We start from the raw sequence: 21,450 nt of genomic DNA, 5'->3' as shown, positions 1-21,450 counted from the left end.
TTGCCTGCATTATTATAAGTGGGCATATTTTCATCTAGCAAAGCTCTTGTTACTGGGTTTTGATTCCTTACAAACTTATCTGTCTGTTTTAGAAAAAGAGTTAGGTGTTAAAGGTGCCTTGATTCAAAACAGGGATCTTAGATGGTAGAATGTTTTTAGTCATGATTCTCAGACAGGTTAAGATTATTACTCAAACTTTTCTTTATAGTAGGTCAGCATAAAGTAGGTAGAGTACCCATTCATGAGCTTCTAACAAAAATTTTAACAGGTTACTATGTGCCAAGCATTGTGCTGCTAGCTTCTGAGGAAATCAAGAATAAGATATTGTCCTTTTTCTGCGAGGATTGTCAACTGGAATAAGGGATGAGACTTGTTGGGAGAAGTCTATAAATAGATAAATTAGAACATAAGGGGACAAATACTCTTCCCGACAGGTGAATAAAGGCTTTGGAGCATTGAGGAGCGAACATTTGACTGCGTGGGTAAGGTGTGGGAAGCTGTGTCTTAGAAGAGGTGGTGTTTGAACTAAGTAGGAGTTTGTCAGGCAAAAAAGTGGAAGATACGCATTTCGGACAGCCAGTTTTTATTGTAGTATGTAGATGCTTTTTAAAAAATCTACCATGCTTTGAAATGGTTACTAGCCATTAAGATGATGATTCTGATAGAATCTCTGTGCGTAGAAGCATAGCTAAAACATGGTTATCACTTTTTTCACCTTGCACATAGTTCTTTTTATTAGGTTTTTGAACATATAGGCTAACTTTATATCTAATTTAGAAAATGTCATATAAATATACATTGATTGTAATACTGATGGTCACAATAACTGGTTGAATTAGGGACTCATCAAGTTTGATTCTCATATAATGAAGAAATCTAAATGCAGAATGAAGTAAGTCATAGGTGATGGCAAAGATAAAAATTAAATCACAAATAGTAATTAGATGTTTCTCATTAAAGTGACAAATTTAGCCCTGGCCGGTTTAACTCAGCAGTTAGAGTGTTGGCCTGCGGTCCAGAGAGGCTGGGGTTCGGTTCCCACTAGGGGCACGTGCCTCGGTTGCAGTTTGTCCCCGGACCTGGTTGAGTCGTGCGGGTGGCAGCCACTCAATGTGTCCCTTTCATGTTGCTGTTTCTCTCTCTCTCTCACCCTCCCACTCTATCTGAATAACAACAACAAAAAAATACAAATTAAAAAATTTTTCTTAAAGAGATTTTTTTTTTAACATAGCAACTATATTTTGTTTGCTTTAAATGTCTTTTTGAGGGTTTGGGTCAAGGGTAGTCAATGGATGTTTTAAAATTGTTTTTAGAAACATTTTTACACATTTTTTATACATTGTCCTTTTAGAATAAGACTAATTTTGTACAAATAGAAGTCATTACTTTCCACACAAAACAGAAAAATGATGAGCAGTTTTTGTTCTATAAACAAACTTAAAACCTTTTTTTCCCTAATAGAATCTTATTTAGCTAAAATTGATTTTGTGTTGATTGGTCTTGAAATATAATTCAGAGGAACGTTGGAACAATAAAGTAATTTATTTCATTGTGCCACGGGGTACTTGAAAACCAAAATTCTCAAATAATCATGAACACAAACTTGGTAGGCTGTATGTATTGTTTATGAATTTTTGTTTGCCACTGGAAACTAGGTCTATGACTAAATTTTACTAAAGTTTTATAAATTGGTATAATAATAATAAAAGCTAACATTTATTGAGTTCTTACTTTGTGCCACGCACTGTTCCAAGCTTTTTACATGAACTCATTTCATTATCATAGTCATCCTATTCTCTTATCCATTCTCTTAAGAGGAAGTTGAGGCACAGAGTGGTTGAGTATGATGCCCAAGGTCATGACAGCTTAATTGGCAGAGACTCAGAATCATGGAGGCTTAGAACCTCCATACTTTCCTGACTCTCAGCATACTTAGCTTTCATTGTCTAATATAGTTTGAAGTGGAGAAGGTCAGTAAATCTAAGTAAATGATCCTCAACTAATTCCATAGAGGTCTAAACTTGAATGTGCTTACCTGCAGAGATTCGGATTCGTAGGGCTGACAACATGCATTCTTTTTTTTTTTATCCTCACCGGAGGACATTTTCCATTCTTTGTTCAGATACAGTGGGAGGGAGAGAGAGGAAGAGAGAGAGAGAGAAACATCGATGTGAAAGGGACACATCAAGTGGTTGCCACCCGCACAACCCAACCAGGACCAGGGACAAACTGCAACCAAGGTACATGCCCTTAGCGGGAACCGAACCCCGGTCTCCCCGGACCTCAGGCCGACGCTCTAACCGCTGAGCCAAACTGGCTAGGGCCAACATGCATTTTTAATAAGCATCCAGGCGGTTCTGACCCTAGGTGAGATACACTCGTCTGGTTGAAATACAGTCCCACAGCTCACTTCACATGAAGGCTGTCGTCGTTTGTTAGGCATCCCTTTCGTGCATCTGTGTTCCAGGGTGAGTCTGTTGAATACATACTGTATCTGAACTTGTTCCTCAATAGCCTGCATGACTAATCACATATCTGGTGTAGAGAAGGAATACAAGGCCAGCATCAGAGGGATTTAAAAAAATGTTTTTTGAATGAGCGTCAGATAGGGTATGTTTGATCGGAGAAAACAGTTATGATGCATATAAGGTCTATAGACAGGAGAAAATAAGCATGACATAAAATTTCTACCCTAATGGGTTTTGTGTGTGTGTGTGTGAATTTGTTTTCTGTTTAGGAGGAAATATGTATGTATATTGCCCTTCACTGTAGAGCAATAGTTTCATAATTTGGATTATTCTGAGTATTACCTGTAGGCAAAGAAGGGTCTTTCTTCTCTCTTAAGTTTGGTAAGAAACTTTCGCCCATTTATACTACCAAGAACCCTGATTATGTGTGTTTTAGAATATAGCAAAAACACTAAAGCTTGTAGTTTTACTACTTCAGTATTTTAGTTGTCTATTGAACTGGCAAAACTTTTTTTCTTTTTTTTAGGGAGTTAAAAATCACATTGAGCCCGAACCTGTGCTTTCTTCAGCTACAAACAAAATGAATATCCCCGTGCTGCTGCAGCATCCTCCCCGGAGGTTCCTAAAAGGCCTTTTGAGAACACCCTTCCGATGTTACCACTTCATCTTTCACTCAAGTATGGGTCTCGGATCAGGAAGCCCGGGTACTCGGCCAGTTGATTCTCTTGGACTCCGTTGTTCAAAGTTGATGGTGCTGTCAGATGGTTTAAAGAGACAGTTATGTGTACAAACAACTTTAAAGGAACAGACAGAAGGACTTTCTGATAAAGAACAAAGATTTGTGGATAAACTTTATACTGGTTTAATCCAAGGGCACAGGGCCCGCTTAGCAGAGGCCATAACTCTTGTAGAATCAACTCACCACAGGAAAAAAGAGTTAGCCCAGGTGCTTCTTCAGAAAGTGTTGGTCTACCACAGAGAACAAGAAAAATTAAATGAAGGAAAACCGAGGGCATTTCGAGTGGGTCAGTCTTTTTCTTTTTTCCTTAGTCTGTCCAGGAAATATTTTTCTTAATTCTCTGTCTTTAAAAAAAAAAAGTCTAAATAATTTGCATTCTAATGGGGGTTTTTGTTCTTTTCAGAATTTTGTTAGGCATTTTAATGCTTTTTCACTGTAAATATTAGTCTTGGTATGTTGGAAAAGGTATCTGACCATTTGAACCAAGGCTTTGTATTTTAAAAGAATAACATAAGAGACCTGGCTGGTTTGGCTCAGCAGTTAGAGTGTCAGCCTGTGGTCCAGAGAGACCTGGGTTCGGTTCCCGCTAAGGGCATGTACCTTGGTTGCAGTTTGTCCCCGGCCCTGGATGGGTCGTGCGGGTGGCAGCCACTCGATGTGTCCCTTTCACGTCAATGTTTCTCTCTCTCTCTCTTCCTCCCACTCTATCTGAACAAAAGGTGGAGAAATGTCCTCGGGTGAGGATAAAAAAAAAAAGAAAGAAAGAATAATATAAGGCCCTGGCTGGGTGGCTCGGTTGGAGCATCATCCTGTACACTGAAAGGTCTCGGGTTCAATTCCTGGTCAGGACACATATCCAGGTTGTGGGTTCAACCCATCGAAATTTCTCTCTCACATTGGTGTTCCTCTTTCTCTCTCTCCACTTCTTGGGTGTTTCGTTAGTCTTTCTATGGGTAAGTCTCACTTCTCTCAGATACTTTCGTTAGAGTTTCTGGTAGTGGTTTAGCTCTGAGCACAGCCATCTCATTACCAAAATGTGTTTTAAAGGGGAGGCCATATTCATTTACTATATAACAGTATTGGATGTTCACTTGCTTTCTCAGTTGACTTGTTTCTGTGATTGCACGTAAGCTGTTGTATTTTTGAAATTGTGCATTTTAAAACAATTTAGATATGTTTGACCGTCAGGAATTAAGCAAGTCAGTTTGGGGTGGCATGGGAGCTATCATGATGGCACACCAAGTAATTCCAACCAGCTGCTCACTAAACACAACTTGAGGTAGTGGGCACAGTGCAGAAATTTTGTGAGGAATGAGCATATACCCTTAAAAATTGACTGGCATTACATTAGACTTTTATATCTCAGTTTATTGGTGATACGGGAACTAAAACCTTTTAGTTTTTGGGGTAATGGGGCATAAATGCTTTAAAGGTAGTTTAAAAACCGTTACTTTTCATACATCTTCTGCCCTCACTGAGGGAGCTCTCATTCTGAGAGTACTACACAGGGTGTTAGTAAACAAACTAGTAAACTCCCAAAAAGAAATTGTAATGGAGACATAGTATTTACCTATTAGACTTTAGCGAGTTTTTGGAGAAAATGTAACCCACCATGACCAGCAGCTCACCATTTCGCAGTGCTCTTCTGGTTCTTCCATCTTGTTCTCACGAGGCCTGGTAAACCCATGCCTTGGTTGCAGTCACTTTATAAAAGCAACAGATGTTTATTGAGAACACACGAAGAGGTTTAAGACAGAGACCTGCCCTGAACCAAGCACACTATATATGCCATACATACTTTTGAATATAGCTACAATTAAATGCTTATGTTTTATATACTTTATTGACCATACACTTACATATCTTTTACTTTGTGTCGTGTGCTGTTCTAAACATATTGCCAATATTAACTCATCTAATTTTTATAACAACCTGAAGAGATAGGTGTTATTATATCCATTTTATTGCAGCATATACGCAGTACAGAAAGGTTAAGAAACTTACCCAAGATTACACAGCTCATCCAAGGCAGAACTAGAAATAGAACTGGCCGAGTGGCTCCCGAGTTTCTGCTCTTACCTGCCACGCTCTAACTCTCCAAGTAGAGGACCTCCCTCCCTCCCTCCCTCCCTCCCTCCCTCCCTCCCTCCCTCCCTCCCTCCCTCCCTCCCTTCCTTCCTTCCTTCCTCCCTCCCTTCCTTCCTTCCTTCCTTCCTTCCTTCCTTCCAGTAAATATATTTCTTATTTAAGTGTAGTTGGTTTATAATCTTATAGTGGTTATATTAGTTTCAGGTATCCAATATAGTGATTCTACATTTTTATACCTTACAGTGTGATCACCCTACTAATTCTAGTAATCTGTTACTGTGCAAACTTACCACAATTTTGACTGTATTCTCCTTTACCCTTTTTACTCATACGCCCCTCCCCTAACCTCTGGTAACCATCCTTTTGGTCTCTGTTTCTATGAGTCTGCTTTTGTTGTGCTTTTGTTTAGATTCCACATATAAGTGAACAATATGATGTTTGTCTTTCTCTGCCTGACTTATTTCACTTAGCCTAATACCCTCTACTTTTCTTAAGATAAATGATTTTTTTCAGGATTTAGTTTATATTATATTCTTTGAGTTATGAGTGAGATGAAGAAATGTCTTTTATAAATAGAAAATTATTTTTTCAATCACTAGCAATTTCTAGAGTAATGAGTCGTTTTTCCAGTGGGAAGACGACATGTACAGAACTGCGGTGAGTGGAATAACTACCGACCAGGAAGAGGGGTGCGCAGGTGTTGTAGAGATTCTCCACGTTAACAGCTAGGCAGTGAAGTCCATCCCAAAGATATGCATCATGGTAAAAAAAAAGGGAAATCGCATTTAAAAAATTTCTAAAGTGAATTTGGTGAACATGTAGAACTCAGAATGGCTTTTGTTCTATGTCTCTATTACTCAGGAACTAGATAGATAAATGGATTATCATGTATTGCTTTCGGAAATGTTAAAATAAAGTAATGAGGGTTTTAATAAATTAGGAGAAACAGAAGGAAGTCTGATATTTTAATAGCACTCATCATTTATTTCATTAAATTCGAAGATCTCTTTCACTATAGGATTGTCTGGGCCCCCCGGTGCTGGAAAATCAACTTTTATAGAATATTTTGGGAAAATGCTTACTGAGAGAGGGCACAAGTTGTCTGTGCTGGCTGTGGACCCTTCTTCTTGTACCAGTGGTGGTGAGTATTGCTGATTCTTCTTACACTGCAGAGCAGGGGCTGGGGGCGGGGGCGGGGCAGGGCGGAGGCTGTCTGTTACAGTTTAGTGGGAGGACACAGCCAGGTGATTTCTAACCTCTAGCTGAGTTTGGTCTCACTGTAGGCAGTTTGGAGGGAGGTGGGGTGGTGGTTTGGGGCATTGGGCTCTACAGACACAGTCAACCCAGGAGTGGCCTGGGTACTTCGAGAACTAGGACACTCCCAGAAGTTGAAGATAATTAAAAGCAAATGTCAGGCCTGTGTCTGTCACATCTCAGGCTAGTCCCCTCTTCTCTCCTGTTTTTCCCGGCTGCATCAGCCCTTACACAATTCAGAAAATGGGTCCTTCCTCATTTGTTATATTATTTCCCTCTTATTGTAACATCTCTTAAGCTTAAAAAAACAACCATATGAACTTTATAATTTGTCACCTGTTTACATTACATTTCAGTTGAACAGAAAGCTCTTAGAGGGCCCGTGTAATACACGCTGTTCCCCCTAGCATAGTGCATTGCACACGGAGCGCAGCCATTATGTGCTGATTCCAGGTCACACAGCCACTCGGTTTAATTTGCCACTCATCAGAGATAAAATGAGTAAATGTAGTTCCCCAAAGGATCATTTAAGGAAAACATAAAGCATTCCATACAAATAGGAAAGGTTTTTCTTCTTTGTCCCTCTTTATGATTTAAGCTTCTCGCATTACAGTCATCCACTTAACAAGTGTTTCAGTGCCTGCTGTAGGTGAGGGGTGCGAGGAGGGTGCTGTCTTGTCCAGTGGTGAATGAGACACAGCCTGCATGGCCTACGGAGCTTTATATCACGGGAGGGAACACACACCGCTACAATGTCGTGTGTGTTTGAAGGGGAAGATACAGTGTGCTTTGTGGACGTGTTTGCTTTATACACTGTGGGTTTTAAGCTAAAAAAGAAAAATGATATAATCATATTTCTGGGGCATTAGGTTAAGAGAGAGGTGGGCAACAATTCCTGTTAACACCCACTGAGAAATTTGGCTGAGAACATGCACAATTTTCATTTCACTGTAGTAAAAGGTTAACTGTGAAATAAGATTTATATTCACAAGGTTCAATATTAAATTCATATCAACATAGTGCCTTATTTACAATCTAAGAACTTTGTTACCAGAACAAAGAATTTTTTTACAGTGGTCCTCGTTTCCATACAGGGGAGAAGCCCTCCCCCCACCTTGATAATATTCAAGAATACTTGCAATAGCAAAAGAAAATACTAGCTTGAGGTAATACTAACAGAAGTGGTGACATAAGGTAGTCTGATTCCAGTTGCAAAGCTGTGTGGTTCCTGACCTTTCTCAAACCAAATATAAGGGTCTCTTTCCCAGGTGAAGCATAATATAGACTTTGAAAGAAAAGAATACACAGGGATAAACAGGACACTATAAGTATAGATTTCTACCTCATCACTGCAACCATGTGTACATTTGGAAAACAGCATTGCATTAAGGTTTGAGCACATTACTTGCTTTGCATTCACAGACCCCCTGCAGTAGCTTTGAGACCTCCCTACAGGCCAGCACCCGACTGTTTTGGATTCACTGCAAAGACAATTACATGGGAGAGTAATTTCATAATGTGGAGTTCAATATGCTAGGATCTATAGGATAATAATTTCAAGTATAGCTTTGGCAGATTGTTGACTTACACAGAGAGGATTTCATGCAGAAAATTACTTTAGACAGAAGTTTCATGTGCAGTAAATAAGATAGTTGAGATATGTAGTGGGGCTGTGCTCCAGAATTAGAACCTATGAGAACTCTGCACTGGGATCATAAGGGAAAAGATCATGTCTTGAAGGATCTTCTCGATGTCTGGTACCAACTTTATGTGGAAAGTTAGCTCTTAGGCAGAGTGAAACTAAAATTCAGGTTAGAACAGCACTGCTAACGTCGCAAATGGTGGTATGTGGCTAAGGGAAAGACGTTCAGGGTGATTTCAGTAGTTCGGGGCTTTTGTCCTCTAGAATTTGCAGATGTTGATGTTTGGCAAAATACCGCAGTAAGCCCTGAAACATCACCATAGGTATTGCATTGATTGCCTGCTGTGAACCGGCATTCACCATTCAAACTATACAAGACATTGGCCTCTAGGGAAGGCATTTACATTACAGCAGGGCTTCTCCACCTTGGCCCGGATGACATTCCTGTTGTTGGCAGCTGTCCTGCACGTGGAAGGATGCTTAACAATGCCCTGGCCTCTACCGACCAGGTGCCACTAGCACCCTGTCCCCCAGCTGTGACAAGTAAAAACTTCTCTAGATATTGCCAAATGTCCTCTGGGGCAAAATCACCCCAGTTGAGAAGCATAAACACAATAATGTTAAGATGACAGTAAAGAAACCACACTGGCTGGAATGCAAGATTGGTTTGGGGACTAGTGGGAGCTGAAATTGGACAGGCCAGGTAGGACCGAAGAATCTAGATTTGAACCTCTAGTCACTGGGAAGCCCTTACAGGTTTTGAGAGGCTTGAAATGCTGAAAAGGTGAATTTGGCAGCATTGTGTACACTGTGTGGGAGAAAAGCTCCATAGTATAAAATACCATTTGAGATTTTGGGAGAAAGGTCATAAAACACTTCCCCTAGGGATTGGCTATTTGGTAATTGGCTCTTATAGGTGTTACATGATTATGAAATGTAACTCTGTGTTTTAGGATCACTCCTGGGGGATAAAACCCGAATGACCGAGTTATCCAGAGATATGAATGCATACATCAGGCCGTCTCCCACTAGGGGAACTTTAGGAGGTGTGACAAGGACCACAAATGAAGCCATTCTGTTGTGTGAAGGAGGGGGATATGACATCATTCTCATCGAAACTGTAGGTGAGTGTGATTTCCTACTTCCTAACAAAAGACTGTTCTAGTGAATTCTATATAAAGATGAAGGACAGCTCATTTTATTCGTTCTCAGCAGATATTTACTAAGGGCATAATTAAATGAAAGATATCTCAGACTGTCTAGGACAGTGGTTCTCAACCTGGAATGACCCTTTCACAGGGGTCGCCTATGGCCATTGGAAGACACATATTTCCGATGGCGATTCATAACAGTAGCAAAATTACAGTTATGAAGTAGCAACGAAAATAATTTTATGGTTGGGGGTCACCACACCATGAGGAACTGTATTAAAGGGTCGTGGCATTAGGAAGGTTGAGAACCACTGTCTAGGAGATGTGCACATATAGGCTATAGTCCTGCCCTTAAAGAACAAAAATAAGCCCTGTGTCTGGATAACTGTTTCCCAGGTGATATGTTATGAGCACCAGGAGACCTGTGAAACAGTGCTTTCCCATGACACCTATTTTGTGTCATTTCATATGTCTGCAAAGTTCACTAAGAAAATCATCGTAGTTGGGTATCTCTTGAACACAGGGCTGTGGTTATTTCATTTTTATATTCCTATTGCATATTTACATGTGATGAAAATACTGAAATGGAAACCTAAGAAAATCACATTGTTATGGAGAGACAATGATAAATGTTTGTGATACAACCTGACTCAGATTTGGGGTATCAAGAAAGACTTCTGGCAGGAGGTGACAGTTGAACTCAGTCTCGAAGGGAGAATTGGAATTACATAAAGTGTGGGCTGAAGGGCATTTGCAGAGACACAGAGTGAGGGAACATGGCCCATTCAGGGAACGGAAGTGTGCTCAGGATGCTTAGAACAGCAAGTGAGAAGGCAGGGTGTAGAGAGAGAAGGAGCTGGAGCTGGAGGCTGGAAACTCCACCATCTGAGGCTGAATGGAGGGGAAGAGACCCTCGTGGTAACAGGAAAATCCAGGGAGAAGAGAGCCATAAAACCCCAGTGTCTGACCTAGAAGTTGCATTTGGCTACTTGTCCCAGAGACTCAAAATAACTGTGATTCAAATAAGAAAGGGGCTTATTTTTTTGTAAATAAAAGAAGCTTAGATGGGCATGGGGGTTCTAGCATGCCTTCAGTGCCCCAGACTTCTGTCTCTGCTGTCCGTTCTTAGCACTCAGTTTCCAGGGTTGCTTATGGTTGAAAGACAGCTGATGAAGCACCACCTGTCACATCCGTGTTCCAGGTAGAAGGAGGGAGAAGGGGGAGCGAAGAAGGGAGAAGGGGCGGGCAGAAGAGTGTACCTCCTGGCTGGGTTACCCTCTTTAAAGAAAACCCCTTTCCTGGAAACCCCGTCTGATGACTTGCTTTCACTCGTCAGTCATCGGTAGTGGAAAGGTGTCTGGTAAATACGGTCTTTCACCTGGTGCATTGATGCTCCTAAGAACACTGGGGTCAGGAAGTCGGGAAGAATAAATATCGAATGGGCAACTAGAAGTTTGTTCCACACCGAGGGAGGAGAGAGTTTTAGGGGTTTTAGTGAAGCGGGGATGTGAAAGCGAGATTTAAGTGGATTGAGATGAATGTGAAGTAGTCGAATGAAGACGAGCACGTATTGCTCTTTTCTAGAAACTTAGATAAAAAGCGAAAGTGAGAAATCATGATAATTGGAGGAGGTTGTGAGTTTTTGTCTTGTTTTTTACTTGTTTGTCTTGTTTGGTTGTCAGATGAGAAAGACTTGAGTGCAGTGCATGTGACGTGCTGAGGAGCAGGAGCCTGTAGGCACAGGCGAGGTCAGAGGCAGAGAGCGGGCCCAGGGGGCAGGCAAGGGGCTCATCTTCAGCCAGTGGGTAGGGGTTGCAGCAAGGAAGCGGAAGGTACTGACAGGCACAGTCCAGGACGAGAGTCACAGGGCCCAAGCTACTCACTGATGAAGGGGAAGGCGAGAGAGAGCTGCAGTGAGGCGTGAGTGGGGGCCTCGAGGTCCCCCTTCATTTACAGACAGACTAATGGGAAGAAGGACAGAGAGAAGCGGGAATGATAACAGGTGTTCTCGCAGGGTAAGACAGTGGGGTGTTTAAAGTGGGGTCAGGTTGAGTGGCCGACCGAATGAATGAATGGAATGGAATGGAAAGGATGGTCAGTGTCGTTGAGAAAGTCCAGTTACTGTGAACGTTTTATATATGGTTGTGATTTAAAATTTCAGGTGTGGGTCAGTCAGAGTTTGCTGTTGCTGATATGGTTGACATGTTTGTTTTACTACTGCCACCAGCAGGAGGGGATGAATTGCAGGTAACTCTTTTGACTTTTTCCTCCCCAAAACACAAAGTATACACCTCTGAAAGTACAAGTTTCAAATGTTTTGTTTTTGTAAATTAAGTTGCTATTAGCATAGGGAAAGAACAGCAGCATCCATATCGGCTAAAATACTTGTCAAAGGCAGATTCTGTATATTTTCCTCAATTTACAGTAGTAGAATTTATGACCTTGAGCTAATGATACAACTTAGATTTTTCCACGTGGAACATGCAAGTGGTGGACCACATGGGCAGGCAGCTCCAGCAGGAGGGGGCACTGCCACATGGACACTTATAGTACAGTTGGTTCCAAAGTTCCTCGTAAGATGCCACTTGATTTTTCCTTGGGATCCCACTGTCATGGTTTATGTATTGTAAATAGGACTCTTGCTCCGCTCCTGCAGTGCGAGCCTGGCATCGGCTACCTGGAGTTACAGCCTTCCCAGCGGAGGGCACTCTGCTCCACAAGACTGTCCTCACTCTAGACACCAGCAGCAGGCTCGGGGGGTTCCCAGGCCACCCATGGCTCTGACCAGCTGGCCACAAATGTGGGAGTTCCCACAGGTTTCAGAATGAACTAGAATGACTCACAGAGCTCAGGAAAGCACTGTGTTACAGTTCTATGCTGCAAATCAGGAGCAGCCCAATAAAGAGACACATAGGGAAAGGCCTGGACAGGTCCCAGACTTGAAGCTTCTCTGTCCTCAGGACACATCCCCCTCCTGGCACATCGATGTGTATCACCTACCAGGGATTCACCTGAGCATCAGTGTCTGGAGTTCTTATACAGACAGGATTCACTGATCACTGTCCACATGACTGAACCCAGTCCTCACCCCCATCCCACCCCAGCCTTCCCCAGAGGCCAGGCTCAAGGGTCCCACCCTCCAATCACATGGTTGGTCTTTCTGGTGTGGTCAGCACCCATTCTGAACTCAGTTATAGTCCAGGCACCCTTGGTGAATAACAAAGACACTCCTGTGTCACTCGGGAAATTCCAAGGATTTAGAGGTTACTTCCCAGGAACCTTGGACAGAGAACAGACAAATTCTTTATTATACAATACCTCCCTTCCAATTGTATAATTCTAAAAAGAATAGTGACAGAAGACTATGGATGGTACAATTTAGAATCATGATCTGTTAGAATTTAATTATTGAAAATTATGTTTAAAAATATTTGAAAATAAATCTTAATCTCAGATGGAAAAATCTACATTTTCCAAATAAGGTTCGGCCTCAGGATTTCTAGTGTTCATATGCATCCTAATTTAAATCAAGGTTGAGGCAGTTTTAAATTAAAAAAAAGTTTTAATTGATTTTAGAGAGAGAGGAATGGAGAGGGAGAGAGAGAGAGAAACATCGATGAGATATCCTATACACCCCCAACTGGGGATTTGGCCCACAACCTGGGCATGTTCCTGACCTGGAATTGAACAGGTGACCTTTTGGTGCATGGGTCGACGCTCAACCACAGAGCCACACCGGCCGGGCAAGATTGAGGCATTTTTTAGCCTTCAGGTTATTTTTCCTCAACAGCAAATTAGAAAAAAAATAAAATTGCTGTATACCTTTAAGGAACTCTTCAAAGACTTTGTTTCTGGAAATGCAGTTATGGTGATAGGTGTTTCTGTTCAAGTGCCTCAGTGATGGGTGGTTTTGCATCTTGTGTTGTTAGCTCACGAGAAGCAGAATCCGTCATGAGACATGTGACTGTCTCCTGCCACTCAGTCATGTGTCTTGATGCTATATTTACTCTTAATTCTGAATGTACTTCAGCACTTAAGGCTCTAAATTTAGAAGACATGCTACAGATGACTTTCATATCCCAAGAGGCAATGCTTTTGAGTAATTTCTGTCGAGTAATTGTGTGTGATTTCTGGTACCCAGGGCTTGGGAAGATGCAGAGAAAACAGTATTTAATGAAGTGCAAGACTTTCAAAACCTTAGAGTTCACTGTTGTCCCATTTGTTTGCTGCAATTAAATTGTTTCTGAAAAGTCACTTTCTTCTCTTTTTCTCTTTAGGGTATCAAAAGAGGTATAATTGAGATGGCAGACCTGGTAGCGATAACTAAGTCCGACGGAGACCTGGTCGTGCCAGCTCGGAGGATACAGGCAGAGTATGTGAGTGCCCTGAAATTGCTCCGCAGGCGCTCGGAAGTCTGGAGGCCCCAGGTGCGCATGCGCCCCATTCCGCCCCATTCCGCCCCATTCCACAGTTTCACCCTGAGCGCGCTGGGCATGTCAGGATGGCAGCCCCAAGCTAGACATATAATCAATCTGTGCTTGTATGTGAGATTACAATGTGAAACATTATGACAAAGCCAGAGTATGTAGTCAGGATTTTAAATACAACCCTTCAGCCGCTAGATGCCAAAAACTAGATGTGAGGTGATAGATGAGATTGCTTAATGTTTGAGTGGAGCCATTTGGAGGTGATAGCAGATCCATTCCGAAAGGAACCGTCCTTAAGATTATGGAGCAATTAATGGTTTGATTATCTATAATAAAGTTTGCGTATGAGAGAAAAGTGATAGCTTCTCATTGCTTGTTGGATGCTGGTTTGTTTTCAGTAAGGGAAAAGAAAAAGAATCCTGTGATAAGTAATGCAGTGATACTGATGTGGGCGGCTTTATCCGTAGAGCACTGTTACTAAAGACTCTGCTGGCCCTGGCCAGGTGGCTCAGTTGGTTGGAGCGTCATCCCATATAACAAAAGGTCGCAGGTTCGACCCCTGGCTAGAGCATGTATAAGAGGCAACTGGCAACCAGTCGATGTTTCTCTCTCCCCCTAAAAAATCAATGAAAACATTTCCTCAGGTGAGGATTAAAAAAAAATGACTAAGCTGTGATCGCTGTAATGAGAACAGTGATGGCATAGCTCACCTGTAGCTCCCGGGCTCCCCGGCACGTGTGCGTCGGGTCTGAAGCAGCCTTGCACAGGCAGGTGCAGATGTTCTCTCCGCACTCGCCCAATCAGGCAACTCGGACAGTTTCTCAACTTAGCTTCATTTCCTGGCGCTCAGGCCTCGGGAAACCTGCCTGCAAGGCCCTTCTCCTCCTCGTGACCCTCTCGCAGTTCCTCCAGGGTGCCTCTCAAGGCCTCTGACCAGGCCTAAAGCCACATACATCTCTGGGCTAAAAATCTCGACCTGGAATCAGTAATTCCTTTCTGCCGTGTACTTAGGAATCCTAGTGAGGTACCTCAGTGTATTTCCCAGTATATTAACTTTGACACAGCAATAAAACGGCTCGTGTTTGCTGTTGCTAGCTCAGACTGTAAGAATGAATTGGCAAGTATCAGGGTCCCCATGAAAATGTTTTATTATTTTAAGTAACACAACTCTGGTTTTTCCCTTTTCAATAGGTAGTTCGTATTTCCTCCAGAAGTGGCGAGGGCATCACCGAGATGTGGGATAAAATGAGAGAGTTCCAGGACCTCATGCTGGCCAGCGGCGAGCTGACGGCCAAACGGCAGAAGCAGCAGAAAATCTGGATGTGGAATCTCATTCAGGAAAGTGTGTTGGAGCATTTCCGGACCCACCCCACCGTCCGGGGACAGATCCCTCTCCTGGAAAGAAAGGTTCTCAGTGGGGCCCTCTCCCCAGGACTAGCAGCAGACTTGTTGTTGAAAGCTTTTAAAGCCGAGACTAAAGAGCTATAGCCTGTACAATAATTTTACATGTCGTTTCATAAAGTATTTAAATATTAAAAGTTACTCGAATGCTTATATTTTCAGTAATTTTTTTGTGGTGGCTTTGGCCTCCTTATTTGTGAACCGGGCTTGAAAACTTGAAGAATATTAGATATGGATGGCCAAGGTCAGGCGGTCAGGCAGTATTTATAAGGTACCTGTTGTATGTTACTGATCTTTATTTTTTTCTGTTTCTATTCTTATCTCCTGGCACTGTGGCCTGTAGAGTAGTTTCTTCTCATCAGTCAGCAGCACAGAAAGTTGAGGACAATGAAAGATCGTGGACGTACCTTAAAATGCCTTCTTTGATCCTGTGTTCTCTGGGTTTCGAGAGAACATGTAAGCAAGGGTCACCGCCTGTCTGAGCCCAGATGATACACGGTGGCTTTCCCAGGGCTGCTCCAGGAGTTTCTGAACTGGCCACGCACATGAGTAACAGAACAGCTGGAAAGTCTAGTGATGTGAACATAACTTTCAAATTCCCTTATCTGTAAAATTAGGATTAAAAAAACTCCTTTACAGGGTTGTTGGAATAACTATATGAAATTGTAAAATGCTTAGCTCTCAATAATTGGTAGGTGTTGTTAGAAATATGGCACACAGGCACTCATGACTGGCATTTAATTTAATTTTTTTATTTTTTAAAATACATGGTTTTTTTTTAGGGAGAAAGAGAAATAGAAACATCGATGTGAGAGAGAAACATCTATCAGCTGCCTCCTGCACGCCCCCCACTGGGGATCAGGCCTGCAACCTGGACACGTGCCTGACCAGGAATTGAACAGGGACCTCTCAGTCCATGGGACAATCCTCAGTCCACTGAGCCACAACGGCAAGGCTGACACCATTTAATTTTAGTTTGGGCATACTATCTAATCTCTTTGTGGCTCACTTTCCTCTTTGGGGATGACAGTAGTGTCCACCCAGGTTGTTGAAAGGACTGTTTTATTTGGCATACCTACAGTGCCTGGACATAGTAAGTGCTAAATAAATATTTACCAGTAGTCGCTACCTCTCAGGGTGGTTGTGAGGATTAAATGAATTAGTCTCCCCCTACCTTAGAAGGATAATTCTTTTCTGAAAAAACCTCATAGATTGACTTGGCCTTTGTCAAAAGCATAATTACCATTAATTTATGTAGGTACAAATGTGCTATGTTCCAAACTGAACTCCAAAATTGCCAGGCATTTTGCTGAAACAATACCAAACTTCATTAAAATAACTATCATTACTTGTACAGTTACAGCTACAGGTAACATTAGCTGTCAGGATACATACAACCTGGCAAGGAATTTTCTCTTCCTAATCACTCTATAACATAGCTCCCTAACCTCCTCCCCCAAACTCGTGTAGCTATTGCCCAGTGTACCCTGAAGACAAAAGCTGGTGAACTCACAGTGGCTGGCACCAGTGTTGGTGAGCCTTGTCATTCAAGGAAGACTAAGACAATGATGAACAACCGAAATTTTTTTTAAAAAGAACAATCTGAAAGAAATTTTAGCCTATTTTTTTGCTCTCACTATAGTACTTTGGTTAATTGGTTACTAAATTTATGAACTTCTTTAACCCATTTGACATAAATACTTGGTGATAATTCCTGTCCCATGAGGTTTATATAAGTGTATGTTTTTGTCATTAGTGGTATGTTTGACAAAATATTAGGGTGGCACAAAAGCAGTTCCAAAATATTGAGGTTTTTTTTAAGAAAAAAATTAACTTTGTACTGTAAAGTGTAGATGATGCTAGTGTGAGTCAGAGTACATTAATATTTACCTGGAAATTTGATGCATATGGTAATCTTGGGGCATTTCATTTTGCTTAGTGACCTCGGCTTCTTGATGGAATGAGGTGCAGGCACATGTACGAGAGTAAACTGTTCTACTCTTAGCAAGTCTAAACACTCAATCTTAGATGTTGCTTTTAACTAACACAGAGGACATCATGTGACCTCATTCTCAGAGCGCTGGCCAATCTTAGAATTCTCTTAGATTTCTCTTATGACACAACTATTTATTAGGTTCATACTTAGGTACCAAATCTTGTTACGTGTGGAACCCAACTATTTCAAGAATCATCCACAACACTCTCTTCTTATGGATAAAATCCCATTAGCTTTTATACCCACATTTTGCCGCCCGGAATTCCATCACATCATGCAGGATCTCAGTCCCCTGAAAAATCCTCTCCCCAAGCAGTTTTGGAAGTTCCAGAGGCTCCTCGCTGATTCACAGACCAGCTCACACTCTTGGGTGCAGCTTTGCCCTGCCAGGTTGTGCCGCCTCCGCTGACGTAGCTGCTGCTGCTCCTGCGGAGAGCGTGCCCTGCTGAGGTGTGCCCGCACTGTGGTCTGCAGGTGTCCGAGGGCTGCTGTGTTCCCAGACACGGGATCCTTGCTCTCGTAGGGACTAGTCCATTGGGCTGGGGTAGAACCAACTACCATACCATCTCTCATCATGCTTAGCTCTCCGGTCTCTTCCCCCAGGACCTCAACACACCGTCTCTGCAGAAAACTACCCCTCTCCCCCGAAGCTCCCCTTTCAGAATGCCTATCAGCTCCTGCAAACGATGCCCAGGTAGTTAGCATTCCCTCTTTTTTTGGCACATCAACTGTAGGTTGAGCCATGTTCTCCCAGCTTCACATAGGTGGGTGGGCAAAAGTAGGCTTACAGGTGTAATACACGTAAATAATATAATAATTAATAAACAATAATACAAGAATAAACTCTGTTTCACATACTCACAACTGTAAGCCTACTTGTGCCCTGTATATTCACTGCTAATTGTTAACACCCTCCGGAGAGGCATCACTTCCCTTTACAGAAGGAGAAATTGAGCAAAAGGAATATTGAGAAATTTATCTAAATTCACACACAAGTCACGAGGGCTTTTCTAGCTCCAATTTTGTCTCATTTTACTGTTCTAGTTCCCACTTTAACACTTCATAGTTTCTTGGTCCCCAGTTCCAAATTCCCACAGAAATAGGATTGGCCCGCTCATCCTTTGGGGGCAGTGGCTCTCACTGAGGGACATCTGTAGGTGGGTGGCCTACCTCGATCTGCGTTTCGGGGGTATAGTATGAAGTATAAATCTGGTTCCTTATTCAGCAGGAACAGTTTGTAAGGCACTGTGTTTTTTGGGTTATGGGTGGGGCAGGCAGTGATGTATACGTGCTCCACAGAACAAATTATTGGGTAGATAAAATGGGTTCCAGAGGGTGGGGTGATTTGCTTAAGCAGCCAGGATGACTCGGACTCAAACCTACCCCTCCTGACTGCTCAGTGATCTCTCTATTACATAGGTTAGAAACCAGCTCTTAAGAAAAATGTGTTGCCTGTTGACCATAATCTTTTCGATCATTCCTGCTATTCCTTAGAAGGTTACCAGTCTGTTTAATTCTAGAAATGTCATTGTTTACTAGAGATCTGCTGCCCACACTGCCTCTTTATTTGGGATAAGAACTTGAGAAGGCACACCACCATAATGTTTGCTGGTCCCAGAAACTTGCTTCCCGCCAGCTCCAGTGACTTGGGCTCTTGGAATGCTAGATGGCACAGACCTTCTCCACTCTGGACTGCAGAGCACCATCATTGTTATGGGTTGAATCAGGTCCACCTCAAAGACATTCAAGTCCTAATCCCCAGGATCTCAGAATGTGATCTTATTTGGCAGTAAGATTGTTGGAGATATGGTTAGCTAGGATGAGGTCATGCTGGAGTTGGGTGGGCCCTGCTCCAACGTGACTGATGCCCTTATAAGAAGACAGTTATGAAGACACAGACCCAGGGAGACCCTGGGATGGCGAAGACAGACTGGAGTGACGCCGCCGCCAGCCCGGGAATGCCAGCGGGCACCACCGGACTCTGGGAAGAGGGGAGGACCCTGCGTTCCACAGGGAGCACGGGCCCTGCCAACACCTTGATTTCAGGCAGCTGGACTCCAGAGCGGCGACACAGCACATGTCTGTTGCTTTAAGCCACCCAGTTTGTGGTACTTGGTTGCAGCAGCCCTAGGAAACCAGTGTCAACCCCCTGAGCCTAACTCAAAGAGGGAAATTCTACAAAGATTTTATTACGCTCCTCCCCACCTCAAATAAAAATAAATTTTTTGACCTCCCAATTCTGCCTTTCCCTCAGGGCCTTGAAAACCCATGAAACAAAAGGGACACAAGAGGTTCCTTATGTTTCTTTTGACAAGTACCTTGCTTCTGTTGATACTCCACACTTCGGTATTGGGCTTTGACTGTCCCAAAGGACCTGCGTTGCACACGTCTGGGAGGTTGGGTTTCTTAGGAGGGACTCAGGAAATTACAAAGACATTCTTAGGCAATTAGCCATGAGCAGCAGAGAAGCCGTCCTGAAATGTGTGGCCACTGCAGGCTTTTCTACCTTGAGAGAATGTCTGATGCACCAGAGAGTGAAAGAAGGGGTAGCGTGTATAAAACATCACTGCCCTTTTAAAACTCAGGCTGATTCACTCAACTTGGTAACGTGTACTAGCTTCTTCAGCATCAAGCCCTGTCACATGGTATTTGTAGTAGGATTTTGTATCTCAAAACAGCAACAAAAGATACTTCACTGTACGTGGTATGACTACTTTGCAATTTTTGGAAAATGTACCCAATTAGATTTGTATTCTGTGTATGCTGCCTTTTTACACACGTCCCTACTTAAAAAGCTCTTGATTGGTGAATGAATCCGAATGAGGGTGGCAGGAAAAATTCCATAGGAATAACATATATGATTGTATTTGTTGGGAGTAGACCAATTTGGCCCAGAATAATAAATGGTGTTGTTCAGTGACCCAGAGTAGATGCACAACAAATATTTAGGGATGAATGGATGAAGGAACAAATTCTGAGCAAAGCTTACACACAGCCACAGAGACAAAGCTGCATCCTGACCAATCGCTAACAAAGAATGGCAAATCCAAGGGCTGAAGTATATGAAACTAATCTAGTCCTCCAGAGTACCCTAAAATTGCATCTGTCAGGATACCCACATTTCTGTAGGACAAAACACTGTGTATCCCTCTAAGCTGAAAGCATCCCTCGTTGTTACCCCAGAAACAGACCCATAAACACTTGTGCAGGTTGTAAATCTGCCACCATGCAGAGGCATCTGAAGGACATGGGCGGATAGGGTAGTCTGTTCCCAGGTCACGCACATTCCTCCTGTGCAACCCTAAACCTGTGGACAAGATTCAGCAATAGAAAAGGAAGTCAAACTCGGATTTATATCTGACTAAGCCAACAACATAGGAAACAAACTCCCCTTGTTGACTAGGGAGCGAGGGAAGGGTCGGTCTGTCAGTTCAGTCCTACGAGAACATACCTTCTGGTCTTTGTTCAACTCACATTCATTAACTGATCATTTTAGCAACTTTATTTTGTACCTGCCCCCTCCCCCTGCTATGACTTTCCAAAGGTAGGATTCAGCTGTTGAAAGCTCTGAGGAGTTCATCTACCTATTGTTTGTCTCCAAGCATTTAGAAACTGTAATCCGCTAAGATTAATTCCTTTTTTAATGAAGAATTTTTTTAGAATCCCAGTTATAAAATATGCATGAGTGTTAACTTCTTAGAATCTTCTTAGCTTGGAAAATTCCTGGGGTTGTGAGGGTTTCGCATGTTAATATTTAATTGGTGGCTCTTGATGTATGGTTCTCAAAGAATCTTCAAAGTGTTAAATGATGTGCATCACAGAAGGCCATGCACCTTTTTCCTTATAATCAAATCTATGGACCGCAGCTTGGGTCCATAGACTTGTTTATAAATGAAATGAATATTTCATTTAAAAAATGAATATTATAATTCCTTGGCCTATCTGTGCATGGCACATTTATGAAGTCATCCGTTAGAACCTTCTTTAACTAAATTCATTAGTGTACAGTTGTTGGGGATGCTTTTGGACTAGACGGATGGGAAGGAGGAGACAGCGTGTGCGGGACCAGACAAAGGGAAGAGGGGCACTGGCAGACTTCGGTGGAGATGACAGATAAGGAGAATACAGCAAGTGAGAGACGGAGCTTCAAGGAGCCGAGAGTCCAGACTCTGCAGTTATACTGTCTGAGTTTCAACTCCAGTTCTACCACTTCTTAGTAGTGTGACATTGGGCAAACTTTCTGTGGATCAGTTTCCTCATCTGAAAAATGGGGATAATAACAGT

At 42.5% G+C, this 21,450-nt stretch overlaps 1 protein-coding gene across 1 annotated transcript; it reads left to right on the top strand.

The window, feature by feature from the left end:
- The first annotated feature begins 430 nt into the window (after positions 1 to 430).
- On the top strand, positions 431 to 15,382 carry MMAA (metabolism of cobalamin associated A). The gene is made up of 7 exons (XM_036240753.1): positions 431 to 482; positions 2,995 to 3,493; positions 6,314 to 6,436; positions 9,145 to 9,315; positions 11,504 to 11,589; positions 13,620 to 13,769; positions 14,961 to 15,382. The coding sequence occupies exons 2-7, from the start codon at positions 3,049 to 3,051 to the stop codon at positions 15,255 to 15,257; spliced, it is 1,272 nt and encodes a 423-aa protein (XP_036096646.1). The 5' UTR covers positions 431 to 482; positions 2,995 to 3,048; the 3' UTR covers positions 15,258 to 15,382.
- The last annotated feature ends 6,068 nt before the right edge of the window (positions 15,383 to 21,450 follow it).

Source organism: Molossus molossus, unplaced genomic scaffold (genome assembly GCF_014108415.1).
Source record: "Molossus molossus isolate mMolMol1 unplaced genomic scaffold, mMolMol1.p scaffold_m16_p_4, whole genome shotgun sequence".
NCBI lineage: Eukaryota > Metazoa > Chordata > Mammalia > Chiroptera > Molossidae > Molossus > Molossus molossus.
This window is presented reverse-complemented; position numbering and strand designations above follow the sequence as displayed.